Source organism: Mchenga conophoros, linkage group LG1 (assembly GCF_057382185.1).
Source record: "Mchenga conophoros isolate Kocher_MC1m ecotype Shallow Benthic linkage group LG1, M_conophoros_male_GT1.1, whole genome shotgun sequence".
Lineage (NCBI taxonomy): Eukaryota > Metazoa > Chordata > Actinopteri > Cichliformes > Cichlidae > Mchenga > Mchenga conophoros.
In genome coordinates, this window is record NC_140526.1 from 27,524,281 (window position 1) to 27,552,186 (window position 27,906).

General features: G+C 43.4%; 1 protein-coding gene across 1 annotated transcript in view; it reads left to right on the forward strand.

Annotated features, from left to right (window-relative positions):
- Positions 1 to 27,906, forward strand: part of LOC146583494 (protein TANC1-like) — a 54,967-nt gene that overhangs the window by 16,290 nt on the left and 10,771 nt on the right. The window contains exons 8-20 of the mRNA XM_085272490.1: positions 8,896 to 9,012; positions 12,475 to 12,765; positions 13,549 to 13,676; positions 16,847 to 17,078; positions 17,833 to 17,999; positions 20,683 to 20,991; positions 24,033 to 24,233; positions 24,391 to 24,494; positions 25,206 to 25,314; positions 25,646 to 25,768; positions 25,861 to 26,097; positions 26,390 to 26,599; positions 26,809 to 26,890. Coding sequence (XP_085128616.1) covers positions 8,896 to 9,012; positions 12,475 to 12,765; positions 13,549 to 13,676; positions 16,847 to 17,078; positions 17,833 to 17,999; positions 20,683 to 20,991; positions 24,033 to 24,233; positions 24,391 to 24,494; positions 25,206 to 25,314; positions 25,646 to 25,768; positions 25,861 to 26,097; positions 26,390 to 26,599; positions 26,809 to 26,890 — 2,310 coding nt within the window. The remainder of the gene's footprint in view (positions 1 to 8,895; positions 9,013 to 12,474; positions 12,766 to 13,548; positions 13,677 to 16,846; positions 17,079 to 17,832; positions 18,000 to 20,682; positions 20,992 to 24,032; positions 24,234 to 24,390; positions 24,495 to 25,205; positions 25,315 to 25,645; positions 25,769 to 25,860; positions 26,098 to 26,389; positions 26,600 to 26,808; positions 26,891 to 27,906) is intronic.

Below are 27,906 nucleotides of genomic sequence, written 5' to 3' on the forward strand. Positions count from 1 at the left end.
TATAATTTTCTGACACACTTGATATCAGAGGAAAATCCTGTGAAAATAATTTAAACCTGGCATGATATTTCCTTCACAGACTAATTTTATTTTCTGCCAGAAAGCAATTAAGAGTAGCGATACCTTTAGCGTTGAAAAGGCTTTTAAACAGGTTCTAATGAGCTGCTTGTGATTAAATTGTGTAAGTAATGCCATCAGGGACACTGGAGGCTTGACCTTTAAAGTGATGAATGATCAAATGGGGGCTATAATCAGCTAGACTTTCATCAACAGGGAACATATAGATGGTCAGTGAGTGTGAGATAGGTTGACCTGTCAAAACGTCCAAGAGTTTCTGTGTCAAACTGGCTGAAAAACATGTTTTAACTCTTTAACTGTGTCCCCTCAGCCATTTGGCCAGGTTGTCTTTAGCCAGCAGTCTTTCTCATCCCACTCCCACACCTCCTTCACACTGTTTTGCTGCAGACTGTGTTCCATCCTCTCGCTGTGGATGTTCTTTCAATCCTCAGTTTTCACCACTTGTTTTCTTGCTTGATATTTACAGTCATTTTATGCATGTTCTTTGTCCTGAAAGCTCCCTCCCGCTTCTGCAATATCTCATGCTGTACTCTTTCACAGTATACTAACAGCTCATCCCCCACACAACTTTCTTTTATCCTAATTGCAGTGTTCACACCGTGATTGATATTTGTTGATCCAGAGAGCCCATCATTGTTTACTAGGGAGTCCAATGAACAGGTTATATGTGTTTTTGATGAGCCTGTAAATTAGAATATCAACAGGCCTCGGCAGCTTTCACCCACACTCGCTCACTCTGCTGCTGCAAGCTGATGGACACATGTAGAGATAGTAAATGTGTCAGAAAGGGATCTGATCAGCCAAGTGTGAGCTGTATCTACTGGAGTATTTTCAAAGAAGCAAGCTCAGTGTGTCTTTCTCGCTGTTCCACAGAAAGCAAAGCGAGCGATGGTTTGGCAGAATGACATGCAATAATGCAAGATGCAAATATATTTTACATTGTTTGGCTCATGTCTGAGTGTAGAGAAGTTTTTGATTTGTTGTGTTGAAGGATGCTGCAGCCAGGATCTTCAGGATGTGATTAAAACTTCTGCTTTAAAGCCTGTCAGCCCATAACAGTGCAGATCTATGCTGATATGCTCTCTCACATGCTCTGAAATTACCAGTGATTTTTCTATAAAGACACATCTCCTGGATGCACTGGTACGCATCTTCAGTGATGTATCCTAGGGTCATCAGGTGTTTCGGGTCTCACAACATCATACACCCTCGCCCAGGCGACCCAGCCGGGGGTGATCAAGCCCCGACTTGCGTACCAGTAGCTACCCACGGATCAGCCCTCTTGATCCACAGCCACCTTGTGGCTTTCTCTGCCGCTTCACTCACAGCCTGGATGGCCCTCTTCTTGGCTGCCCCAGCCACACCCAGCCGCCCTAGGGCTTTGCAGAGTGATCGTCCTGCAAAGCCCCTACAACCCACTTCTATGGGCTCATAGAAAGTCTTCCAGCCCCTTCCCCTGCACTCCTGCACTAGTTCCTGGTACTTTCCTCGTTTCCTTTCATTGGCCTCCTCAATCCGCTCTTCCCAGGGCACTGTGAGTTCCAGCATGATCAGCTGTTTTGAGGCCTCAGAAATAATTATCATGTCTGGCCGGAGTGATGTTTTTGCAATGTTCTGAGGGAACTTTAGTTGTTTACCCAGGTCAGCCTGTAGCTGCCAATCAGAGGCTGTGTTGAGGAGGCCAGTTGTCAAATGTGGGCGCACCTGGGGTTTCTCTCCAGCCTTAATAAAAGAGATTGCCTTCCTCGGAGCATGATGATGCTTGCTGGTGCTGATTGCTGAGGCAATCTTTTCAGCAACTACTCTGAGCACCTGGTCGTGCCGCCAACGATACCGACCATCGGCCAGGGCCCTTGGGCAGCTGCTAAGGAGGTGTTCTAGGGTCCCTCTTCCAGAGCACAGGGGACAGGCAGGTGTCTCGCTCTTTCCCCACAGATGGAGGTTTGCTGGGCTTGGCAGAGTGTCGTATACTGCCTGCACTAGGAATCGGATCCGGTGGAAGTCTGCCTGCATGATGTTTGCCCAGGTGACCTTGCGCTGCAAGGTGCTCTCCCACCTTGTCCATGCTCCCTGCCGCTTAAGGCCTACAGCTCTACTTACTCGCTCTTCCTCCACACCTGCTCGGACCTCTTCCTGGAGTAGCTGGCGTCTCTCCTTTCCCTGTGCCCTGCTGACCTGGGCCTTTGGGACATACCCCAAGCCTGCTCCCCCTGTTGCTAAGACCCCCATCAGTGTTTTCTGCCTTAGGCGTGACTCCGCCACCTCAACTGCCTTCTCAGCCTTCCACTTTCTTCCTGTCCTTACCTCAATACCTGCTAATGCCACCTTGCAGTCTTTAGAATCTCTGTACTGTAGGGCTTCTCGTGTGCGAGCCACCTTGAACTCTTCTGTGAGACCACTGAAGGGTAACTGCACGCTGTTGCTTGTCCCATACAAGGCAGCGCTGGTGAGACTGCGGGGAAGTCCCAGCCACTTACGAAGAAAGCCACTGATCTTTCTTTCAAGGGATTCCACAGTAGTTATTGGAACTGTATAGACAAGCAAGGGCCACAGGATTCGGGGCAGGATTGAATGCTGGTAGATCCAGGCTTTAAATCTTCCAGGCAGGCCGGACTTATCCACCTTAATAAGCCACGCTCCCAGCTCCTCATTTGCCTTCTGAATAGCAGTAGAGTCTTTCAGGCTGGAGTCAAAGAGTTTCCCCAAGCTCTTAACTGGTTGTTCCGTTATGGATGGAATAATGGTTCCTGAAATTGAGAACCGGAACTTGTCCGTCACCCTGCCCTTCTTCAGTACCATCGATCTTGACTTGGAAGGTTTAAAACTCATCCTTGCCCATGAGATGAGTCTCTCAAGACCTTGCAAGATCCACCTACACCCGGGAACTGATGATGTTGTAATGGTGAGGTCATCCATATAGGCTCTGATAGGGGGCTGACGAACACCTGACCTTGTTAACGGCCCTCTGCACTCCACCTCCGCAGCCTTTACCACCATGTTCATTGCCAGGGCAAAGAGCGTAACTGAGATGGTACAGCCTGTTATTATACCTTTCCCGAGTCGGTGCCAGTCTGAAGTAACTGCCCTAGAAGTGACCCTAAGCCTGAAATTGGCGTAATAGTCCAGGATCAGGTCCTTGATCTTGCTGGGAACATGGTGGAGGTGTAAAGCATGCTCAACCAGTTTGTGTGGGATCGACCCATACGCATTAGTCAGGTCCAGCCACAATACAGCTAGGTCGCCTCTGTTCTCATGGGCTTCTCTTATAAGGTGTGTAACTACACCAGTGTGCTCTAGGCAACCAGGAACTCCTGGGATCCCCCCCTTCTGAACTGATGGATCAATGTAATTGTTTCTAAGGAGAAACTCAGTCAATCTCCGGGAGACAACGCTAAAAAACACCTTCCCCTCCACGCTCAATAGCGAGATGCTCCGAAACTGGTTTATGTTTTTCGAATCCTCCTCTTTGGGAATCCAGACTCCCTCTGCGCACCTCCACTGATCAGCAACTCTCCCTCTCCGCCATATCACCTTTAAGATCTTCCACAGGTGGCGAAGCAGCTCTGGGCAGCGCTTATAGACAAGGTAGGGTACGCCACTGGGACCTGGGGAGGATGCTGAGCGGGCTGCTTTGATGACCTCACACACCTCCTTCAAACTTGGCTCCGTCAACTTGAACTCTGCTGATGGTGGGGCAGGGTTGATGAGAGCTTTGTTTGGTCCCAAGTCTTGTTCCCTCAATGGGTCACTCATTGTCTCATGAAGGAAGTTATTCACCTCCTCTGCTGAGCACTCCAACTGCCCACTTCGCTTAACCCCAAGCAATTGTTTCATTTAATGTCATTACATGATTATAGGAAGTTAATGTCTTGCCCACTGCCTAATTTATTGGTCTGTGTACAGTGTGCAACGTGACTTGAGCCTTTTTTTTTTTTTATCCCTCTCCAAAGGGATTAGAGACAGCAGTAATGCCAGATTTTCAGATTTTACAGAGGACTTTTTTTTATTTACCAATGACAAAGAGCAATGAATGAATGACATGAACCCGTCTGCTACTCATTGAAAATAAACTCTTAAAATAACAATGGATTCATTTCCCAAGCCATGCAGTTTTTCGTTGTAAAATATATATGCTATTTATTCCTCCAATAGCAGACAATCCAATAATATAAATAGGAGCAAAAAAAAATACTGCATAGAAACAATATTGGAAGATGGCAAAGGTCGAGCACAAGCATTCATGCCTGCAGTGGCTGTAATCTAGTTGATTTCCTGTCTGGATTTGTGAGCCACTTGGATTAAACGGCCTGATGTTAAAAGGGGAAAATAGAAATAGGAGGAGCTCGAGATTAGACTGGAACAGATTCTTCACTTTTTTCTCTCCAGCTGCTCTAAAAACAGACAAAAACCAGGCTTTACACTGCACTATTTAATTTTTTTTTTTTAAATTAAGCAACATTAAGTGAGTTACAGAAATGTGCAATTAATTATTAAGTTATGCAATTTATAAGAATAAAATATTTTCAGGTATGTGAAACGCTTACTTGCCTAGATGTACTTTGAAAGTGAAATTATTTACAGGGACAAGACAGCAGACGCTAATAACTATTTGCTTTTGCTGGCACTCGAATACGTTAGTATTGTTTTGAGATGCGAGACGGATTTTGTTGTTTTGTTTTTTGCTTAAATTGCAGAATCCAGAAGTGACTTTATTTTTCATGAGATTAATCATTCTTATGATCCTTTGTGAGGGTCTTTAACAGTTCTTGCACTGTAAGAGACCCTCACATAACTTAAAGGACGCGAGGGTCTTTCACAGTCCAAGTAATGCAAATGTCATATTCAGGTGGCTTATGTAAATCTGTGTGCTGATGTTCATGCAGAAACTGCACTGTAAGGGCACGCTTCCTCCAAACTTCCTCCAAGTGGACCAAAAAGTAGCATAATTAGAACAAGTCAAAGTCCCTGATGTCTGCAGCTGTGTGCATAAGCAAGGCAGTATATGCAGGACAATACCAGTGAAAACATGTCTCATATATATATATGTATATATATATATATATATATATATATATATATATATATATATATATATATATATATATATATATATATATATATATATATATATATATATATATATATATATATATATATATATATATAAAAAAAAACACCCAGCACGCCCCTGCGGGCGGTTTATCCTTCAAGCTCGGGTCCTCTACCAGAGGCCTGGGAGCTTGAGGGTCCTGCGCAGTATCTTAGCTGTTCCCAGGACTGCGCTCTTCTGGACAGAGATTTCCGATGTTGTTCCCGGGATCTGCTGGAGCCACTCGCCTAGCTTGGGAGTCACCGCACCTAGTGCTCCGATTACCACGGGGACCACCGTTACCTTCACCCTCCACATCCTCTCGAGCTCTTCTCTGAGCCCTTGGTATTTCTCCAGCTTCTCGTGTTCCTTCTTCCTGATATTGCTGTCATTCGGAACTGCTACATCGATCACTACGGCCGCCTTCTTCTGTTTGTCTACCACCACTATGTCCGGTTGGTTAGCCACCACCATTTTGTCCGTCTGTATCTGGAAGTCCCACAGGATCTTAGCTCGGTCATTCTCCACCACCCTTGGGGGCATCTCCCATTTTGACCTTGGGACTTCCAGGTTGTACTCAGCACAGATGTTCCTGTACACTATGCCGGCTACTTGGTTATGGCGTTCCATGTATGCCTTGCCTGCTAGCATCTTGCACCCTGCTGTTATGTGCTGGATTGTCTCTGGGGCATCTTTACACAGCCTGCACCTGGGGTCTTGCCTGGTGTGATAGACCCCAGCCTCTATGGATCTTGTGCTCAGAGCTTGTTCTTGTGCTGCCATGATTAGTGCCTCTGTGCTGTCTTTCAGTCCAGCTTTGTCCAGCCACTGGTAGGATTTCTGGATATCAGCCACCTCCTCTATCTGCCGGTGGTACATACCGTGCAGGGGCCTGTCCTTCCATGATGGTTCCTCGTCTCCATCCTCTTTCTTGGGTTTCTGCTGCCTGAGGTATTCACTGAGCACTCGGTCAGTTGGGGCCATCTTCCCAATGTATTCTTGGATGTTCCTTGTCTCATCCTGGACTGTGGTGCTGACACTCACCAGTCCCCGGCCCCCTTCCTTCCGCTTAGCGTACAGCCTCAGGGTGCTGGACTTGGGGTGAAACCCTCCATGCATGGTAAGGAGCTTTCTTGTCTTTATGTCAGTGGCTTCTATCTCCTCCTTTGGCCAGCCTATTACCCCAGCAGGGTACCTGATCACGGGCAGGGCGTATGTGTTGATGGCCCGGATCTTGTTCTTACCATTCAGCTGACTCCTCAGGACTTGCCTGACCCTCTGCAGGTACTTGGTGGTTGCAGCCTTTCTAGCGGCCTCTTCATGGTTCCCATTTGCCTGCGGGATCCCCAGGTACTTGTAACTGTCCTCTATGTCTGCAATGTTGCCTTCTGGTAGTTCAATCCCCTCAGTTCTGACTACCTTCCCTCTCTTTGATACCATCCGACTACACTTCTCCAGTCCGAACGACATTCCAATGTCATTGCTGTATAGCCTGGTAGTGTGGATCAGTGAATCGATGTCTCGTTCACTCTTGGCATACAGCTTGATGTCATCCATGTACAGGAGGTGGCTGACAACTGCTCCGTTCCGTAGTCGGTATCCGTAGCCAGTCTTGTTAATGATCTCACTGAGGGGGTTCAGGCCTATGCAGAACAGCAGTGGGGACAGAGCATCTCCTTGGTAGATCCCGCACTTGATGGTAACTTGTGCTATGGGCTTGGAGTTGGCCTCTAGTGTTGTACGCCACATCCCCATTGAGTTCCTGATGAAGGCTCTTAGGGTCCCATTGATCTTGTACAATTCTAGGCATTCCAGTATCCAGCTGTGGGGCATTGAGTCATAGGCCTTCTTGTAATCAATCCAGGCAGTGCACAGGTTGGTCAGTCTGGTCTTGCAGTCTCGGCTGATTGTTCTGTCTACCAGTAGCTGGTGTTTTGCACCTCTGGTATTCTTGCCAATTCCTTTCTGTGTCCCGCTCATGTATTGACCCATGTGCCTGTTCATCTTAGCCGATATGATACCTGACAGGAGCTTCCATGTAGTACTGAGGCAGGTTATTGGTCGGTAGTTGGAGGGGACCGGTCCCTTCTTGGGGTCCTTGGGGATCAGGACCGTCCGGCCTTCAGTTAGCCATTCCGGGTGTCTTTCGTTAACTAGCAGCTGGTTCATTTGTGCTGCCAGACGCTCGTGGAGTGCAGTCAGCTTCTTCAGCCAGTAGGTGTGAACCATGTCGGGCCCTGGTGCTGTCCAACTCTTCATACTGGAGACCCTTTCTTGGATATCTGCCACTGTGATGGTTACTGGACCCTGTTCAGGGAGGTCGCTGTGGTCTGCCCTCAGATCCTCTAGCCACTGAGCATTGCCGTTATGGGTTGCATCCTTCTCCCATATGCTCTTCCAGTATTGCTCCGTCTCCAGCCTTGGTGGTGCTGTTCTCTTATTGTTCCCTTGCCACTGAGAGTACACCTTTGCTGGTTCTGTGGCGAACAGCTGGTTTATTCTCCTGCCTTCTATCTCTCTGGTGTACCTCCTCAAGCGGCTGGCCAAGGCTGTGAGTCTTTGCTTGGCAGTTTCCAAGGCCTCGGGTATGGACAGCTTGCTGTATTTCTTATGCACCTTCTTTGTCGCACCTTTCTGCAACTCCGTTAGTTGGCTAACCTCCCTCCGTGCTACTTTGATCTTGCCCTCTAGCCTCCTTCTCCATGGAGGGTACTGCCCCTTGTGGCTGTTCAACTTGTAGCCAAGCATCTCACTGATCACTGCTGCCGTATTGTAGATCAGCTTGTTAGTGTCGGTAATCGTGGTTGTAGGTATTGCCCGTAGTGCTGCATTAACATCATCTAGCAGACCTTCTGAGGGTACTTCACGTAATCTTGGTAACCGGCTACGGGGGATCCAGGTTTCAAGCTATATATATATATATATATATATATATATATATATATATAATGAACTTTGTGTCTTACAGTCGGGTTCATTTGGCAGCTCTCGAACAGAACTGCTTCACTGACAACACGAGGTACTATTTATTAATGAACTGTTGTGTCAGATTGCATTACAGTGTGCTAGGTCTTCTATTTCTATTGTTTCTCTGTTAATAATCCATAGAGATGTATCACAAATACACTGTTTATGTGGAAAATCACATTTAAGGAACTGCAAAGTGCATACTTTCTTGTGTTTCACAGTGGACTAAAGACTACATTTCTCAGAAACTGCAGATGCCTTGCTGACCTGTAAACTCAGTGGTGTGAGTAGGTGGATGGATAGGCAAATGTAGGAGTAAAGAACTCTATCTGTTTTGTTATTTGCCCTTCAGTACAACACGTTCTCAATTGTATGTGTCATGTTGGCTTTTATGTGGCTTATTTGGTCATTAGAGGAATGCGTGTAATCCTGTTATTGACAGCTGATACATTTTTGCATTACAGCCGGCGACGTGTTTCTACTGATTATCGCAAATTTGGTGTCCTGACGCGTGAGACACTATGAAACATTTGGTCATTTCAGACTCATGTCAGCTTGATATTACAGGATGTGAGAAGAGCTGTTTTCTTCTCTTCTCTCTTTTCTCCTCAAGGTCACTGAGCACGTATCATTAACAGCAAAAATTGTTTATATTTCCTGTCTCCATGGATACAGTAATTGACTGGAGTTTCTGCTGTGCATCTTTACTGGATCTCTCTTTCTCTCGCTGAATTCAACCGCCTCCCATTCTCTCCTTACAGCAACAAGCTCCACTCGACTAGAGGATTTGGGTTATCTGGACAGTCAAAGGGCTACTGGGCACAGAGGCTCTGTTCGCAAACACAACACATCTGGACGCACAAGTGATGACTCCAAAGGTATTTTTTGAGCAAGTACAACTGCATGCAGCATGTAGCCACTATAGACTGCTACTGCATACCACTGGTTTGCGGCATTTTGTAGCCCCAGCTTTTGAATCCAGAAGTGGCCATATTTAGAGAAGGAGGAGAGTGGAGTCATCAAGTAATGCTAGCCAGATTAACAAGGTGCTTCTATAGACTATAGACCAGGGGTGTCAAACTCAAATACACAGTGGGCCAAAATTCAAAACTGGAACAAAGTCGCGGGCTAACAATAATATTTATTGAAAAAAAAAAAATCTTCCTCCAGATATAAGAATGACTCTTTTCTTATGGACTCAAATAAGTTTTGCTGGAAAACTGAATATGGAACAAGCAAAGCTTAATACTAAACAATATATATATTAGCTGTATAATACCAGTAGGCCAGCTCTAATAGTAATTTGGTATGGCTTCGCGGGCCAAATGTAATTAGGCTGTGGGCCAAATTTGGCCCGCGGGCCAGAGTTTGACACCTATGACTTATGGCAAAGTTACAGTCTCAATGTTATTCTTTATTTTTTCTCAGTGTCTTCTTGAGGGACAGTATGTGTATATGTGTACGTGATATTAAATGAATGTTTAAGTGCAGGTTATTGTGCAGACTCAGCACAGAGCATCAAAGAGTTGATTTGTAGTGTGTCACATCAGTGTGGTGGCAGCTGTCCTGGCAGCCATTTTTGGAATTCCATAAGATACTATGATTCATATCAGTATGTCAGACATAAACACATTGTATTGAATGACACAAAAACAGAATCTTATGAGAATTATAAGATTCTGCTAACATTCTGTCCACATTTGATAACCTGCTTAGTGATGTGAAATCATCATCAATGTGCAACTTTGGATTTCTAACTACTAGTGAAAATAAAAAAATAAAAAAAGCCAAAGTGATATTTATTGGAGCAGCTTAATTAATATTTCCAGTGTAATTTGCTGTTAATATCCTTTTCCAACCCCAGTTTGTGTTTTTATCACTTTTGTCCAGGGTGGAAGATGCCATGCTAGAGATTGACTCTGTATGGTTTTTCAATGTTGATACTTGGGAACCTGTTGGAGAGGCCAGGGTTGAAAAAGGGATGCCGTAGAACCTGAGAGGGTGTTATCCGCTGGTGTGCATCCAAGGCCAACATCTCTTTAATTAGGCTGACAAATAAGCGTTGGCCATCTTCTGGTCCTCGTCTAAACATCATTATTTGTTCGAGGTCATCCAGACGTTTAAGTTTCATGTATCTTGTCTCCAAAGATTCATATCCTGTCTCGTATTTAAATTGTTGGGCGGTCTTAAATGTCCAGCGCTGTTGGTTGTAGTTGTAGTTGTCTTTTGTGAAATAGTCTTCAGTGTACACGCCAGGATCGAGAACATGATCTGGTGGCTGACCCTGAGTCTCTATGATGAATTTGAAAACATCATAATATTTTTTTCCAGGGTAGAGTGGCACCCCTGTAACAAGCTCAACAGCCACTAGCTACAGAGACCACATGTCACATGCTTCGTTATAAGGAAGGCCAACCATAACCTCAGGTGCACTATAACCAACTGTCCCCACACGGTCACCAGGCATCACTGCAGATGCAGGACATGCGAGGCCAAAGTCTATAAGTCTGACTTTGATGGGAGACTCATAGCGATTTACAACCATGATGTTTCCAGGTTTGAGGTCAGCGTGCACTATTCCCACAGAACCCAGGTGGGACAGAGCATTTGTGAGTTGACCTAAAATTGGCCTGACTTCGCTTATGGGGAGACGCCGGTTATCCGGGTCCCGTATGTAGTCCCACAGGCATTGATCTAGGAGTTCAAATTTCAGGCAAACCCGCTCTCTGTCAAGGAAAAAGCCATTCCATTGAACAATGTTGGCAGCATCTGGATCCAACCTTCGCAGCTGCTCCAGGATGAAAATTTCCTTTTTTGCCTGTTGCAGAATATCAGTGCGGTTCTTGTTCACCTTAATAGCCACAGCTTGGTTGGTTTTGGTATCACGACATTTGGCTACAATACCAAAGCCCCCTTCTCCGAAGAAAGCCTCTACCTTGTAGTGGTTTCCCAAAATGCTCCCTTCAACTATTTCAAGCTCATCTGAGCCAAAGGATGGGCTGGCTGACGTGCGGACGAATACTTGCTGAGAAAATTCAACAGAGTTTTGAAAACTGCAGTTGATTTTCTCTGATCTCTTGCATTTCAAGTGTGAAGGGTGCTGAAAGACCACAGGGTTTTGTGATATTTCAGCACTCATGCCAATGCAAGGGGAACTCTTAGGGTTGAAAAAGGGATGCCGGAGAACCTCCGACAGTGTTATGCGCTGGTTTGCATCCGAGGCCAATATCTGTTTAATTAAGCTTACAAACAAACGTTGGCCATTTTCAGGTCCTCTTCTAAACATCATTACTTGTTCGAGGTCATCGAGACGCGTCAGTTTTATGTATCTTGTCTCCAGGGACTCATATCCTGTCTCGTACTGAAATTGTTGGTCAGTCTTAAATGTCCAGCGCTGTTGGTTGTCGTTGTCTTCAATGAAATAGTCTTCACTGTACACGCCAGAGTCTAGAACATGATCTGGTGGCTGACCCTGAGTCTCTATGATGAATTTCAAAACATCATAGTCTTCATTTCCAGGGTAGAGTGGCACGCCTGTACCAAGCTCCACAGCTACCAGCCCCAGAGACCACATGTCACTTGCTTCATTGTAAGGAAGGCCAAGCATAACTTCAGGTGCACTATAACCAACTGTCCCCACACGGTCACCAGGCATCACTGCAGACGCAGGACATGCGAGGCCAAAGTCTATAAGTCTGACTTTGACTGGAGACTCATAGCGATTTACAACCATGATGTTTCCAGGTTTGAGGTCAGCGCGCACTATTCCCACAGAACCCAGGTGGGACAGAGCATTTGTGAGATGACCTAAAATTGGCCTGACTTCGCTTATGGGGAGACCCTGGTTTTTCCGGTCCCCTATATAGTCCCACAGGCATTGATCAAGGAGTTCGAACTTTAAGCAAACCCACTCCCCGTCGTGGAAAAAGCCGTTCCATTTAACAATGTTGGCAGCGTCTGGATCCAACCTTCTCAGCTGCTCCAGGATGAAAATTTCCAGTTTTGCCTGTTGCAGAATATCAGGGTCGCTCTTGTTGACCTTAATAGCCACAGCTCGGTTGGTCATGGTATCACGACATTTGGCTACAATACCAAAGCCCCCTTCTCCAAGGAAAGCCTCTACCTTGTAGTGGTTTCCCAAAATGCTCCCTTTAACTCTTGTTTTCCCAAATAAATTCTATTATTTCTATGTTTTCACATTTAAATAAATCAGTGTATATATTTCCTATTTTCTCACTAAAACATAAAGAAATGAGTTGTGGCTCAAGACTTTTGCACAGTACTGTACATGGGGTGATGAGTTCTTACATACTTATCTCGATTGTTTTCTCTCTATCCAGGGCGATTGGTACCATTCAAACAAGCTGACATCATGCTAAAACCGCTTCTATTTGAAGTTCCCGGCATCACCACGGAAACACCTTTCGTTGGCCGGGATTGGCTCTTCACACGTCTGGAGGAGGTCCTTAGAAAAACACGCAGCTGTGAGGGACGCGGTGCTGTCATTGTGGGTAACGCAGGATCTGGCAAGACCGCCGTCATCTGGAGGCTAGTGACGCTCAGCTGTCATGGCATGCGTACATCACTGGGAGGTCCCAGCATCCCTCACAGCCCCGGCTCCTCCCCTAAGTGTAAGAGCTTTCCTTTTTTTAAAAAAAAATTCAGAGCACTGTAATTTGTTTTTGTATGCATCTGCAAGGACTGGCATAATTCATAGAGTATCCAGTACAGTCTAGTAAAAGTGCTTTTTTTTTTTTATTATATATATATATGTATATGTATGAAATTTAAGGAAACATCACTTTTTGAGGAGTTGGTAACTAGGTCAAACACTCTTCTTTCAAGTTCTCCCCTGAGGTTTCTCTGCTGATTGCAGTTGTGTAAGGGGAGTGAGGTTGTTGTTTTCCTCCTTTCATGAGTGGCACGGCTCTTTTATCTGAGGAGAGGAAAAAAGAAAAAGATTTTGCACATAAATCCGCGTTACACACTGTGACATGCACATTGGTTTTGAATAAACTGTGTTACTCTGTGCGATATAAAAATGTCCATATATGCACCTTTTGACTGATCTCAGGCTTTTTCTGTTGTACAATAAGAAGCATTGTTAAAATTACAGGCTGAGAAAACAGCAGTGTAAGAAAAAAAAAAAAAAAAGCAGTGTAGCATTCATTTTTCAGCACCGTTGCATTATTTATCCATATCTGCATTGTATGTTGTCATTTTAATTTAGCTTTAAGACAGCGTTAGTTAGCATGAGCTCAGAGAAATGCAGGCTTTGCTCAGTGCCAAAGTTTCCCGTCTATCTTATGCGCTAATGAATTGCAGCAGTTTAACTGTGTTTCTTTATAGGCTCGTGACATTTCTTTGCTTACACCTGAGAGTTTGTTGTTGTTGTTGCTCTGCATGGTGTGCAGGTGGGGATAGGCAGGGAAAAGCAGCCTCCAAGCAGCCGGCTGATTCCCATCCCAACCAGGGCAACGTTTCAGGCACAAGCGATAGCACACCGCCGAGGAAGGAGGCTGTCAGATCCCTGGCTGCCAGGGTAACTCAAAACACACACACGAATGCACTTCTAGTACTTCTGTACGTGTGAAGATCCTCAGTTACAAATGTTCCCTCATAGTTCATATTCTAACCTGAAAACAATAGCTCCACACTCCAGGAGTGTGCATTTTTGCTCTCTGGGGGAGTCGGATGACAAGATCGATGCCACTGTCAAACCATAAACTCGCTGAAGCATAAAAGAGTGGGGAAAAAGGGGGAAATGCATAGTCCCAAAAACTGCCACCATCTCTCTCTGGTACCTTTGATCCACATGAAAATGTACACGTCACAGTTCGTTTCTTTACCAGGTTCATGTGCTATACTGCACAGCCCTATGGCAGACCGCCAACCAGTCCTGGGTGTTGTAGTGCGACTGTGACAGCTTGAACAAGCTACCGCCTCCCCACAGCGCTGAATAAGACTGGTTATTCATCGCATAATTGTGATTTTTATGTGTTAAAAAAACCACATATATGTGTGTGTGTGTGTGTGTGTGTGTGTGTGTGTGTGTGTGTGTGTGTGTGTGTGTGTGTGTGTGTGTGTGTGTGTATAAATTAATTCAGCAAAATGAGCTCAAATGTGTCATATTCAGCAAACAGGTTTGAGACTTGTATCAGTCTTTTCGTCTACCTGCAAGAATACAGGTTCACATTGACACCTGAACCACGAAAACTACTGGCTTATTAACTTAAACCTAATTTTAATGTTGGAGGGACCTATAGTTTACCCAGTTTAAATGTGCACCGTTTTACTCCCCTAGTTCCCCTAATCTCACTGTCTCTATCCAGTAAAGGCAAAAAGCCAAAAAAACGTACATTTAAATAGTCATAAAATGAATTTCAACCCAAATGTTATCCACCAAACAAAACATTCTGATGTTCAGGACTGATGTTCACTCCTGACAATGATAGGAGATTGCATACACATATAGCTGAAGAACACACTCATTTATAGCTATTTATCCTGTTGCTGAGCAGACTGCTGTGACTCACCTGCAGGAGAAAATTACATTTACATCTCAGGAATGCCTTTAGATATATATTATTTTGTCATGGTGCTTTTGGTAGCCCAGTTCTTTCTTGTTGTTGTTGTTTTGTTGTCACTAGATTTGTAAGTATGGTAATATAATGCAACATCTCAAACAGTCCTACGGAGAGCCATGACTGTAAAACAGCCCTTCATAAAAAAGATCGAAGCGATAAACGCAGAAGCAGCATTGTTCCTCTTTTTTGTTAAAGAGCTGCACATTTGTGACACAAAATTTTAATGTCAGACTGTTCCTCTCTGTTTTTTTGAACACGCGCAGAACATGCTGCTGACTGCATCACATAGATGACATGGAAGCTTCTAAATTTACTAACTTGGCCTCAATAAGAGTTTCCATGGGAACTAGTCAGACTACTTGTGATGGTGAAGATGTTTGCTCAAAAGTAAAATCATTGGTAGCATTATATGTGAACCACTCATAGCCTAGACTGGCACCTTAACAAGATTGCACATGTTTATGCTTCAGCAAAACAGTTACCACATAGCTGCTGATTTTTTAAGTCACCTTTATTATTAGTGATAAAATTAATACTTCTTTTTTTTTTTTTTTACAGTATTTAGTGTGTTTTAGAGAAACTATTTCATAACTCAGCCACCTTTAGGATTTCTGAATACATTTATGTGTGTTTATATTTAATTCTGTTGTGTGCTTATAGTGTTTGATGCATTTTTAGCTGTACATACATTTGTTCTGAAATCACAAAGAAAAGACACTTGTTTTAATTTCAGATCATGGCTCGTATTCGTCACATTTAGTTTTATTTCTTTAGTTTCACAATATTTAAGATTATTGTTTTCTGCATAGGAATTAACTTTTTATGATTGCAATTAACCAAAATGCAAGAAATGAATAAATAAATGCATAAGTAATAATCTTACTATACAGTAAGTATCTTACTATATCGATCTGGATGAAACTTGCTATATAAACTGCCTAGAGTACCAGGATTATCAACATCTATATAGCTTTGACGATTTTTTTTTATAACATTTACAATTTTTATAAATTATTTAAATAATGTGTAGCAGATGACATTGTGTGTACGTTGGTCTTTGTAAACACATTTTACGAAAGTATTTTTAGTGCAGTGGCACTGGGGATGTTGTCATGCACATAAGTGTTCATCAAGCAGTGACACTAATAGTGCCTGTAATTGATTACTCGGTCTCATACAGTGAAAATGTAGCTTGCAAAGAAGAAGAGCAATAAAATGTGTTTTTATTATTTATTTGTTTGTTTATGAACAGCTGTTTTTGCCATTTCACTACATACAATGATTTAATGAAGAGCAACAGAATAACATGATAAATTAACATACATGTCTTTGTTTTCATACATAAGCAAAGCGAACAAGTGTGAACTATACGATAATAATAATGTAGGTTACAGTTATATATAAATATATTTTTAAGTACAGATACAAAATGAATCCCTGCTGGCGTGTTCGTCTTTTCTTCAACGTTTTCTGTGCATTGGATGTTTCTGGGCTGAGGAGCCTATGAGCCACAGGTGTATAGCCCCCAGCCAATAACAGCATGCAGGGTGTGAGGACATGGTGACCGGGTTAAATTGCTGTTTCTATGTCTTCTCTCTCTTGTTCTATTTATCTGTATGGGGGAAATATGCTCTTGCAAAAAATAACCACTTCTGCTCTCTGTTTCTCATTCAGTCAATTTTGAATACAGTGCATAACCAGTAACCCACAACTAATGCATATTACACAGATAGTGTACAGAAACTGACAAGATGCCTCAGAAGTGACAAAAATGGTGTATTCAAGAATAAAGGTGGTCATGCCAAATATTGACTTTCACGCTATCAGGGAATACTCCAGTTTCCCTGATAGCTGTATTTCCATGTCTGCACGTTTCAATAAATCAGTGCACCTATTTTTCATTTAGCAAGATATAAGAAAGAAATGAGGGGTGGCTGAAGACTTTTTTTTTTTTTTTTTACAGTACTTATTTTTCTATTAAAACAAGAACCAGCTTTCATCTACGGTTCCATCTCATGTTTTGGCTCTGTGCACTTCTACTTCAACTGCAGATATTGTTGTTGTGAGATAAACAGATACAGATTGCAGCATTTGTCACTTTTCACCTGCTTCTCCCTCCTTCCAGGTGGTCGCCTACCATTTCTGTCAGGCCGACAACACATACACGTGCCTGGTGCCGGAGTTTGTGCACAGTGTCGCCGCCCTGCTGGCCAGAGCGCCACAGCTCGCTCCATACAGGGAGCTGCTAATACAAGAGCCTCACCTACAAAACACACTGAGCTTACGTTCCTGCGTTCAAGACCCCATTGCTGCCTTCCGAAAGGGTGTCCTAGAGCCCATAGCCAGCCTGCGCAAGGGTAATTACACACATACGCACACACTCTAAGATAAATGGGATTTAAACATTAAAAGACATTTTAAAGATTAAAATAGCTTCCGTTTCAGGGTGGGCTGTTAATGACTCCATGATGGGCTCATTGATGATTTTTCCTAGTTAAGGTCAACGATTTGAAACACTGTAGAGTGTGTAACAGATTCTTGGTCATTTGCATAGGAAAGTAGGAGGATGTTATTTTGTCTTTGTAATTTGTGATTCCAAGGTCACAAAATACTTAGAAGAAGGCTTTGAATGTTAGGGTTAGGCTTTCTCGTAATACAATCAATCAGACAGATGGATGTGTTATTATGGCCGGGCCCTCCATGCAGTCTGAGTAGAGAAGTGTTTTTCTTGTTTTCTTTTTTATCTGCTCCATCTCTATAAACCAGGTTGGAAAAAAATGGAGAGCACTTGTGTGAATGTGATTGTACTAGACCTAAAAGCCTTGCAGATCTTTTTTTTTTTTTGACAGCTTAGGTGATGCAAAATATGATGGATATGTCCTGTTTCAAGCTAATAAACAACAATGGCCTCTGAACTCCTTTCAGTACAAAATAATCAGTATAGGCAGGTGGTAATTTTCTCAGCATATCCTGTGCTACAAAACCAGGATGCACCAGTCTTCTTCATACGCAGCATAAATCTTTTTTAGAGTTTGTATGTTGTGGCCTTTGCAAAGTTAGTGATATAGACACTGTTTCATTATTTACTCTCTTTTTTATGTGTGTAATCAGAACGGAGGCTACCTGAAGAAGACTACATCATTTTGGTTGACAGTCTAAATGAGGCTGAATTTCATAAGCCAGACTACGGGGACACCATAGCCACCTTCATCACCAAAATAATCCCCAAATTCCCCCACTGGCTTAAGTTGGTGGTCACAGTCAGGACAGGCCTCGTGGTGAGTGAGAATATTTATGTCTGAAACACAGCACATGTCACACATTTTCCAACTGATCTCAGTTGGGGTAGCTGTAGCTCAGGAGGTAGAGCAGGTCATCAGGCTGGGGTCTACCACACCAGGCAAAACCCCAGGTGTGCAAAGATGCCCCTGAGACAATCCAGCACATAACAACAGGGTACAAGATGCTAGCAGGCAGGGTATACATGGAATGCCATAACCAAGTCGCCGGCGTAGTATACAGGAACATCTGTGGTGAGTATGGCCTGGAAAGTAAAAATGGGTTGCGCGTCCTAGAGTGGTCGAGAATGACCCAGCTAAGACCCTGTGAGACTTCCAGATAAAGACGGACAAACTGGTGATGGTTAACCAACCGGATATAGTAGCCATGGACAAGCAAAGGAAGACGGTTGTAGTGATTGATGCAGCTATACCGAGTGAAAGCAACATCAGGAAGAAGCAAGATGAGTAGCTTGAGAAGAACCGAGGGCTGAGAGAGGAGCTCGAGAAGTTTGGAGGGTGAAGGCAACAGTGGTCCCAGCGCTCGGGACAGTGACCCCTAAACTGTGCAAGAGGCTCTAGAGATCCCAGGAACGACAGCCAAGATCTCTATCCAAAAGAACGCAGTCCTAGGAACAACAAAGGTACTACGCAGAACCCTGAAGCTCCCACGCCTGTGGTAGAGGACACAAGCTTGAAGGACAAATAGTGGGGAAAAAGTGGGAAATTCTTTTTTAAACAAGAATATTCTCAGAGGTCTTAAATGTTTAGTGACTCACGACTTACTTCAAAACAATACTCTGGCAGTATTAAATGACCACAAGCCAAGAAAGTTTGGCAGGGCCTGGCTATCAGACATCTGTGTTTCTCTCCTTGGCCCCACCCGCTCAGTGATTAGGATGATATCATGCATATAAAAATAGTTTTTTAAGAGTATCACAGTTGGCTGAGATGAATAGGCAATATATCTATATGTATACATATATATTATATATATATATGTCAATTTTCTTATTCTATTTTTATTGCCTCTAGTTTGTGGAATAATATGTGTGTGTCTTTGGATAAAAGGGTCAAGAGAGACTGCAATTTTCACAATTAATCCTGTTTCTAATAAGACTCTGAGATCATAAATAAAGTGGCAAGTACCATAATTTTCCCATAGTTTACTATACAAGTGGACCATTAGAAATAATGCAGCGTGAGGAACATCTGCTTTGGCTTCACTTTTCAAACCTGGAGGCTACATTCATTTTTTAAAAATATGCAATCTATGGTGATACCACTGGAACCAGTTTAATTAATATTTAAATGGGTGTACCTCACTATTCATCGAGCTTTAGCTGAAAAAAGGCTTCATCCTTCTTGATCACTCCGTGAGGACTTCTGATAACATGGATGAAAGTATATTTATAGACATTTACCAGATACTGTATAATTGCTAAATCTTACTGTGAAGTATCACAGCTGCTGTTTCTGAAAAACAGATGTTGCTTTTGAATAATTGAAAACTTATTTTCTAACACTTCAAATACAGTTCCATGTGTCTCGTTTGTAGCACGATGTTTTGTGTGTTTTACTTGTTACTGATCAGGCGAGAACTCTTTAACTTTAACTAGGCAGAAATCTCCTGACCTATGCAACTATTTATATATCTGGCACTGTGAGTTATTTTCTGGGTGAACTAACTTTTTAGATTTCACCTTGGCTCACACTACGCAAATGATAGAGGTATTACCAAATCCTGCTTCTTTTGTGTTTGCTCCCTGTACACACTGTGTAGTTTGATGTTGTGCTTTCACTGCGTTTAGTATAGACAGTGTGACGTTTGGCACGGTCGGTCTCTCCCGTCTGATGTATTTTCTCAATCCGGTTGGTAATCCCACCAAACAGCGGACGCATCTGTCCAATGCCAAAGCCAAGCTTCCAAATGTTGCGAGGATTATGCCTTGAATGGATGGTAATACTACTGGGAGTCTGCTGGGAGTCTGGAGCTTGACAGCCAGCCAGTCGGTTGCATAATTGGATTAGTGTTTGGGAATACACAAAACACATTCGGGGTTATTTTCTTCATGATTCACTAAAAGTCAGTGAGCATTAAATATCAAAAGTTAAGGATGAGCAGTACCGCTGTTAATTCCGCTCCTGCGGTGTCCACGATTCCTACGTGGATCGTGATTCTCCTCTCTTTTTTACCACTTCAACCATTTCACAGGAAGAGCTCGCTCTTGTATGACGACCTGAATATTTCGCAGTGAAGTGTTGTGAAGGGGTTAAGCGAAGCACTGTCCGCGATCACATGTCCGCTGCTTGTCGTTGAACCAAAATGTCAGTGATGGTTAATGAGGAACTGAGCTGCAATAACATGGATTTTTTTTTCTTTGATCAGTCATAGCTGGTTTTGGCCGGTGTTGAGCAGCTGAGGATGGCAAGCAAGGAGATGAAATGCGAATCTGAGAGATGCCTGTGAGCAATGTTGGAGCTTGAGTCATTGTCACAGTATTTACTGTACTGTATCCCATGGCTCTGCGTGAGTCAGAGGCAACAGCATCTGAGGAATGGGTCCTGATTTTGGTGCTTTAAATGTGTCCTTTGCTAATACACCTCAGACTGCAGCTCTTTAACTGTTGAATTGTGCCTTTGTGTGGTATCAGCAGTAATTTAACTGTTTCTTCTCCTGCAGGATATCACCACCCTCCTTCCGTTCTCTGGTATTTCGCTGGACATCCTGCCAGACAGCAGCGATCTGGGAGCCGACCTGAGTGACTACATCCATCACCGGGTCAGCAGCAGCACCCAGATTGCCGCTAATGTCACCACGCCAACAGGTTCCGCCCCTGATCCTCTGCTCCTGAGCAAATTCAGCAGCCATCTGTCAACACGGAGCCACGGCTCCATCCTCTATCTTCAGCTGACCCTGGATCTGTTCCACAAAGGCGATCTGGCACTGAAGGGAGGAAACTACCTGGTCGTGCCTGTCTCCCTGTCAGAGGTCAGACATGTAGAGCATTGATTTGTAAAAATGCTCATTTGAAACGTCTTACTGAAAGGTACCTGGAAGCTCTACTAATCTGAGAGTGCAGAACAGCAAAGCACTGGACAAGCATAAATAAAAGCGTGCACCGAAGTAGTTCACATTAGCCTAAAGTAATGGATAAATCTCCCTGTAAATCAAATAGGAAATAAACATTAGCTGTTCTAAAAGTTCTGCTTTACAGCTTATCTGTGTATACACAGGGGTAGGGTTTGTGGTGAATACTCTCTTCCACATTATCTTTAGACTAATAGAAACTCTAATTTGATGGTGGCCGTCTTGCCAGTCTGTTGTGAAATCACTCGCTTCTCTCAGGGTGCAAAAAGCATTTCTTGTTGCTGGAAACCTAGCCAGCTAGCTGCCTGCAGGGAGAAATATCTCAGCAAGTCCTGTAGAGTGAAAGTGTCTTAGAGCTGCATACTTCTTAATGGTCTGTAGGGGCCGACCCTTTTGTCAAAAAGGCTTCCATTTGTATAAAAATCTGTCGACAAACAATCCTTGGTTCCTTTGCTCTGGGACTTGGGATGGGTATCATTTAGATTTTAGTGGTACTATTTCGGTACTTCGAATTAATAACAAAATTAAAAGGATATCAGATCAGAGATCATTTTCTCATGTATCATCTGTCCAGGATGCTCAAAAAACCAAAAATTACATTTGATGTATTCCACCCATCCAAAACAAATGAAGTCTATATTAGCGTATCCAGTATGCAAGAATTAAAAACCTCCACCTTGAACAGATGTTCAGCATTTTTTCTGACAACATTTACTGTGCTGTAATATTACTTTACTTTTTACTAGCCTCCAAATCGCTGAAGCTGAAATTGGGAATTAAGAGCAACAAATCAGATGATGTTTTGACCATCTCAGACTTAATTCACGCACCCATAGCAGTCAGTTATTTGAAACCCAGTGACCTGCGTTCATATTTTAGATGAGATACCCAGTCATTTAGATATTTATCTGTGTGCGTCAGACTGCTAGCATAACATACCTGAAGCAATGACAGACAAAATTTCTGCAGTACCAACAATAACACGAGAGCTCGGTGATTTTTCAGTCTTTAATCATTTAGCCCCAGGGCCAGTTTGGCACCTGTGCCTATTAGTGACCATAGCAAACACTTTTCCAGGGGCACTGATGGAACAACAGGCAAGGCAGGCAACTGCTTGGGCGTCCCAAGCCAGTTGGGAGGGGGCCCCTAAGGACCTGACAAACTTTAAACTACAGCAGCGGCAAAGTGCAGAATTTTCCCTGACACTGGTGGAGGCCTGACCACTTAGGGCACACCTGGATCTGCTGACTCCTGTTGATCCTGCTTAGGTCTAACTTTAGTAGAGTAGGTCTTTGGATCTGGAGGGCATAGAACAGCCAAGACACATAATTACCATTGGTACAATAAGACCTCTTACATTTCATTATTATTATTATTATTTTTAACTGTTGGTGTCATAAATAAGATAACAGTGATGTTCACTGGTTGACGGTGTCTCCTGTGAATGTCTGCCTACAGCCCCAACAGACTCTAAAGTAGCCGCTGCACTTTCTTGATAATAGAGGGCTCAGTCTCTAGCATCAAGTCATCGTGAAGTTCATCATGTAAATTATGGTCAGAAATGAAGGTGAACCAGAGTCCACCTCTTTCCCTAACGACTTGTAAATGGCAAGTCATTAGCTAATGAACTAATGACTCAGCTCATTGGCTAATAACACGCATTGTATAGTCTGATTTCAACTGTAAAGGTGGTGATGGAGAAAAGCTCATCTCAAGCCTTCACAGCTACACTTCACTAACCAATGTTTGCTGTCATTGCATCTACAGCAATCTTCAATATACAGTCTGTGGTCAGTCCGCTTTGCTAAATCCGCGTCAGGATGTATTTGGGATCTTTAGAAAATGTCCTCCCCTTTAAAGGGCTCTAAAAAGTCTGACACTGTAAAATCAGCCAGCATCCGTCACTCCAGCTGATGTAGTTTGTTAAATTATGCATGACAGAAAAGGTTGTGAACCACAGATGTGGAATAATGTGCGTGTCACTGAGTTATCAGTTCAATAAAGAGGTAATTTGCAATTTTTTAATCTTCCAGAGTTAAAAAGACATATTTTACCTGAAGTGCATTGTTGGAAATGTTCTCCTCCTCCACATTTGGGCGAGTTCACAGTCTAGCACTTAACAGTTATCAGTCATCCTGTTGAGCTGTCTGTCGTGAAATGGCATCTCGCTCCAGGCTGAAGTAATAATCACTCTTCATAAAATCTACACACAATTAAGGTACACGGGCAACAACATTCAGGGATGTGTTTCAGGAGGAAGAGGAAACGGTACCCGCACGCTGCTCAAATCAATAAACGTGACAGAAGGCTGAAACTTCATAAAAAGTGCCAAAAATAGCTCTTGGTAAAAATGACATTTTATTGTTACATAATCATTGGTGTAAAGTCAGGCAATGGATGACTTAGAAATGCAATTACACAAAGATTGGATGATGCCACAAAAAGGAAGCATAAATGTGAGGTAAGGATGTGTAGGCCAAGGTTGTGGATGGCAACAGTTATACACAGAAACAACTGGAGTGCCCGATGAATCTAATAACAATAATAATAATAATCATAAGCTCTTGAAATACACTGTACTTTTAGCTTATTTTACCTTTGACTCACACTTACATGTGTTTTTACCATCATGATGATGCGTGCAATCCTCCGACCGGCTTATTAATAGGTGCAAGATGGCATCGAATCCAGTACTGCAAAATGATAGAAGCTGTCATGCAGACTAGCTTTACAGAAGATGTTTACGTTGGTCCTGATAATGTGATTAATATTTACCATAAACCCACCACACAAACATCAAAGGCACATCAAAGCGCTACCTGCCAGCTACATTTTGCCAAACAGTGTTGTTGTATATTTTTAAATTGTTTATTGTTTCATTATTTTAATGTAAAGTAAAGAAAATCCACTGCAAATGATTAACAGCATGTGCTGTCTGTTAGGTGTACCTGCTGATGTGTCGTGTGAGCTTTCCGGATAAAGAGCTCTTTGAGCGGGTGCTTCCGGTGCTAAATGTGGCACTGGCGTCTCTGCACCCACTGGCTGATGAGCAAATGTTCAGAGCACTGAACGCAGGCAGTGTCAAGGGGGAGCTGGAGTGGAAGGACTTCCAGCAGAGATTAGACAGCCTGGCTGGGTTCATGGTAAGATTGTTGATATGGTGGCGTGACGGCGTCCGTAATGAGTCAAACTTTTGTCTGGTTTGAATAATGTGTGAATAAAATCCAGTGACATCTAAGAAGATCTGGTTGGACGCTAAGGGAATCATTTAAGAAATGTAACTATCACTTGTGTTCGTAGGTGAGACGCAGAGACGGCACACGGATGCTGTGTCATCCCTCCTTCAGAGAGTGGTTGGTTTGGCGAGCTGATGGAGAAAGCAGCGACTTTCTCTGTGACCCCAGGTGAGACTAAAATGGTCGCGCAGCAGAGGACTCTTAAGATTCATGTATAACAAATCAGTTTAAGATTTAAAAAATTCAGCTCATTAAACAAATGTTATTATTAGACAACCTGAGTAAATACAAAATGCAGTTTTTAAATTAGGATTTGATCCAAACCTACCTGACCATATGTGAAAAAGTAATTTTCCCTGTTGTTAAATCATGGATTAACTGTAATTACCCACATTTTGTAGAAAACGAAATTACATTTTATTAGCCACACCCAGGCCTGATTACTGGAAGACCTGCTGAATCAAGAAATCACTTAAATAGAACCTGTATGACAAAGCGAAGCAGGCTAAAAGATCTCAAACAGCAACACGTTCATGTCACAATCTCACAAAACAGCTGAGAAACAAAATCCCTGATGTCTTATCAGTCTGGAAACGGTTTACAAAGTCGTTCTAAGACTTTGGGACTCCAGTGAACCACAGTGAGAGCCATTATCCACAAATGGAGAAAAGCTGGAACAGTGCTGAATTTAAAATCATTAAAAAATTGCATTTTGTATTTCCTTGGGTTATTTTTGCCTATAATAAAATTTGTTTGATGATCTGAAACATGTAAGTCAGATAAATATGCAAAAAATAACAAATCAGGAAGCGGCACCGTAGATTTATTTGATTAGAACTTTTGGTAATGTATCCTGTTTCTTATTTGTAAATCGCACAGGAGCGGCCACGCTCTCCTGGCATTCATGTTCTCCAGACAGGAGGGAAAGCTCAACAGGCAGCAGACTATGGAAATGGGGCACCACATCCTCAAGGCTCACATATTCAAGGTAATAGGAAATGTGATACTCTGTATATAACTTGTTAAGTAGGTTTATGAGCGTAGCTGAGGAATCCAAAAGCTTCACATAAACAAGGTCCCATACTTTACCGTGTTTAGCTGCATGGAAACACATGAGTAAGAGTGAACCCAGGTTCCTACTGTCACCCACGCATATTAGCACTACTCATAAACATAAACATCAACAGTGAATATTGAACTGTCTTATGTGTGTGAGCTACACTCTGCTGCGTTATCCCGAGGAGCGATTCGAATTCTCCATCAGAAAAATGTTTTTAACTCTCGGCATCTCTCTGCCTGCGCCTCTGTCACACTTACAGGGTCTGAGTAAGAAGACAGGTGTGTCCTCCAGCGTTCTGCAGGCCATGTGGGTAAACTGCAGCACCGACAGTTTGTCTGCTGCACTGGCCTCCCTGCGAAACCTATATACACCTAATATCAAGGTGACACACTGCAGTGCTCTATATTTAAATGTTCTCTTCATATATATATTTTCATACAAACTGATAACTCGGAACTTCTTTTCATTTTGTAGGTGAGTCGTCTGTTAATGCTCGGTGGCGCTAGCGTGACCTGGTGTACGGAGGTGATAGGACATGCTCCCATCCTGGCTGTGCATGCCCACCTGGGTCATGTAGAGATGGTCGCTCTGCTGCTTGAAATGGGCGCTCCTGCAGATGGTACCACCGACAGCGGCATGACGCCCCTGTGTCTGGCTGCCGCCGCGGGTCACGCCGACATCGTCAGCCTGCTCTGCAAGAAAGGGAGCAAGGTCAGTGTCACTTCTGTGCCAAGATGAAGACAGACAACTATGGGCTGGGAGGGCGTAACGGGCATAATTACCGTGAATAGATCAGATTTTAATCTGTGACAGAACACTCTGCCTCTCAGTATCTCTACATCACTGATGTCCGGAACCGCTCCAGTTTTACATTCACCACAGCTCCGGGATCTATTCTAGGAGAAGGATGACACACAGTATATTGGGCTGATCTAGGCCAGCGTATTACAGGCACTAGCCAGGGTCAGTGTTCTAAGTCCTTCTGCGTATCCCTCTGCGCCAGGTGAGCCATGCTGATAAGAGCGGCCAGTGCGCGCTGGTCCACGCCGGGCTGAAGGGCCATGTAGAAATCATCAACATCCTGCTGGGCCAGGATTGGGGAGAGGAGATTCCCACTGACCCACAGCAGCACCACAGCGGTGAGACTGTGACTGGAAAAACACAGGCAGCACAGCAGGCAGCTACAGCGGCAGCCGGCGTGGGGCACACACAGGTATGTATCAGATCAAGGTCCCGCTGACAGAAACATTTTTAAAATTGCTGAAATTCGTCTCTGTGTGGAACGTGGTGCTTGTCCTTGGCTGATGCAGAGGATTCATTAGATGTGGTTTGTTATTTTCTGTTCAAGGTCTGTGGGTGCTTTGCTCTGTTTTGTGTGCAGCAAGCCAGCAATAGAAGACTGTAAATTGTGTTTTCCTGCAGGTGGTGAAAAGCTTGCTGGACTTGAAAGATGAACAGCTGGCGGTGCAGATGGACGCTCACGACTCACTCTGGGGAGAAACGGGTGCATTTCTGCTACCACTCAGATAAATTTAGCTTTCTCACCTCTTTCTGTCAGTCACTGTGGTCCTAGAGTCATGCTCAAGGGCTTCGGGGTTGCATTTCATGCACATTTTAGCTCTGTGCAGGGGACACACAATAAACTTACCTGTATGTCAGGGGGGCTGCAGGAGCTCATCGTAACAATATCCATTAGCTGCTTTTAGTAGTACGATTTATTTTTTTTAAGATGCTCTGGTTGATATCAAAAAGCAGATTTGATTGTAAATCATATTTGTTTTTTGGCATAAATGGAGCATCACATTTATCGTCTGATTATCTTATGTCCAGTCGCATTCGTAAAATCTAAAAGCAGCTGCTATTCAATTGTAATACGTTTACCTCTGTCATGGATGTGATAGTGCAGCTTGCAGAATTCTGTTAAGTCCATTTCCTGAAAGCATGTCAGACACACGGCCTGTTTCTGTGCCTACAGCACCATTATGCTATAATTCTATTACACAGTCCCCTGCAGGACCGAAGCAGCAAAAAAAGGAAGCACAAAGTACCCTTGTGAACATTCACCTTTGTGTGGGCACTGCTCTTGCTTTGTTTTATGTTTAGTGTTGGGATGATCAGATTAGAGTCCATTAGCAAAGGCAAAGTGGTCATTCGAGGTACATGTTAAAGTCTAATTACTGAACCAAGGATTTCCACTTGTTTGGGGAGTGAGTGATGCATATCTGTTACGTTCCCCTGAGGGGTCTAGGCGGTGAGGGGGGAGTAACAAAAAGTGACCGGGTTAGAAAAAGGAGTCAAGGAGGCAAAAGGGTTAAATCAAAGAGTTTTATTAAAGTAGCTCAACTAAAAAAGACAGACAAGCCGCTATCACCATTTAAGAAAACAAACAAAACTCAGGCGTGGTCAATAAAGTAAAACGTAAGCCAAAAAGAAAGAGAGCAGCTCACTAGCTGTAACCACTCACAAACACACTCATGGCACTCTGGCCCAGAGCTCACCTTTCCCTGGGCTTAAGTACTT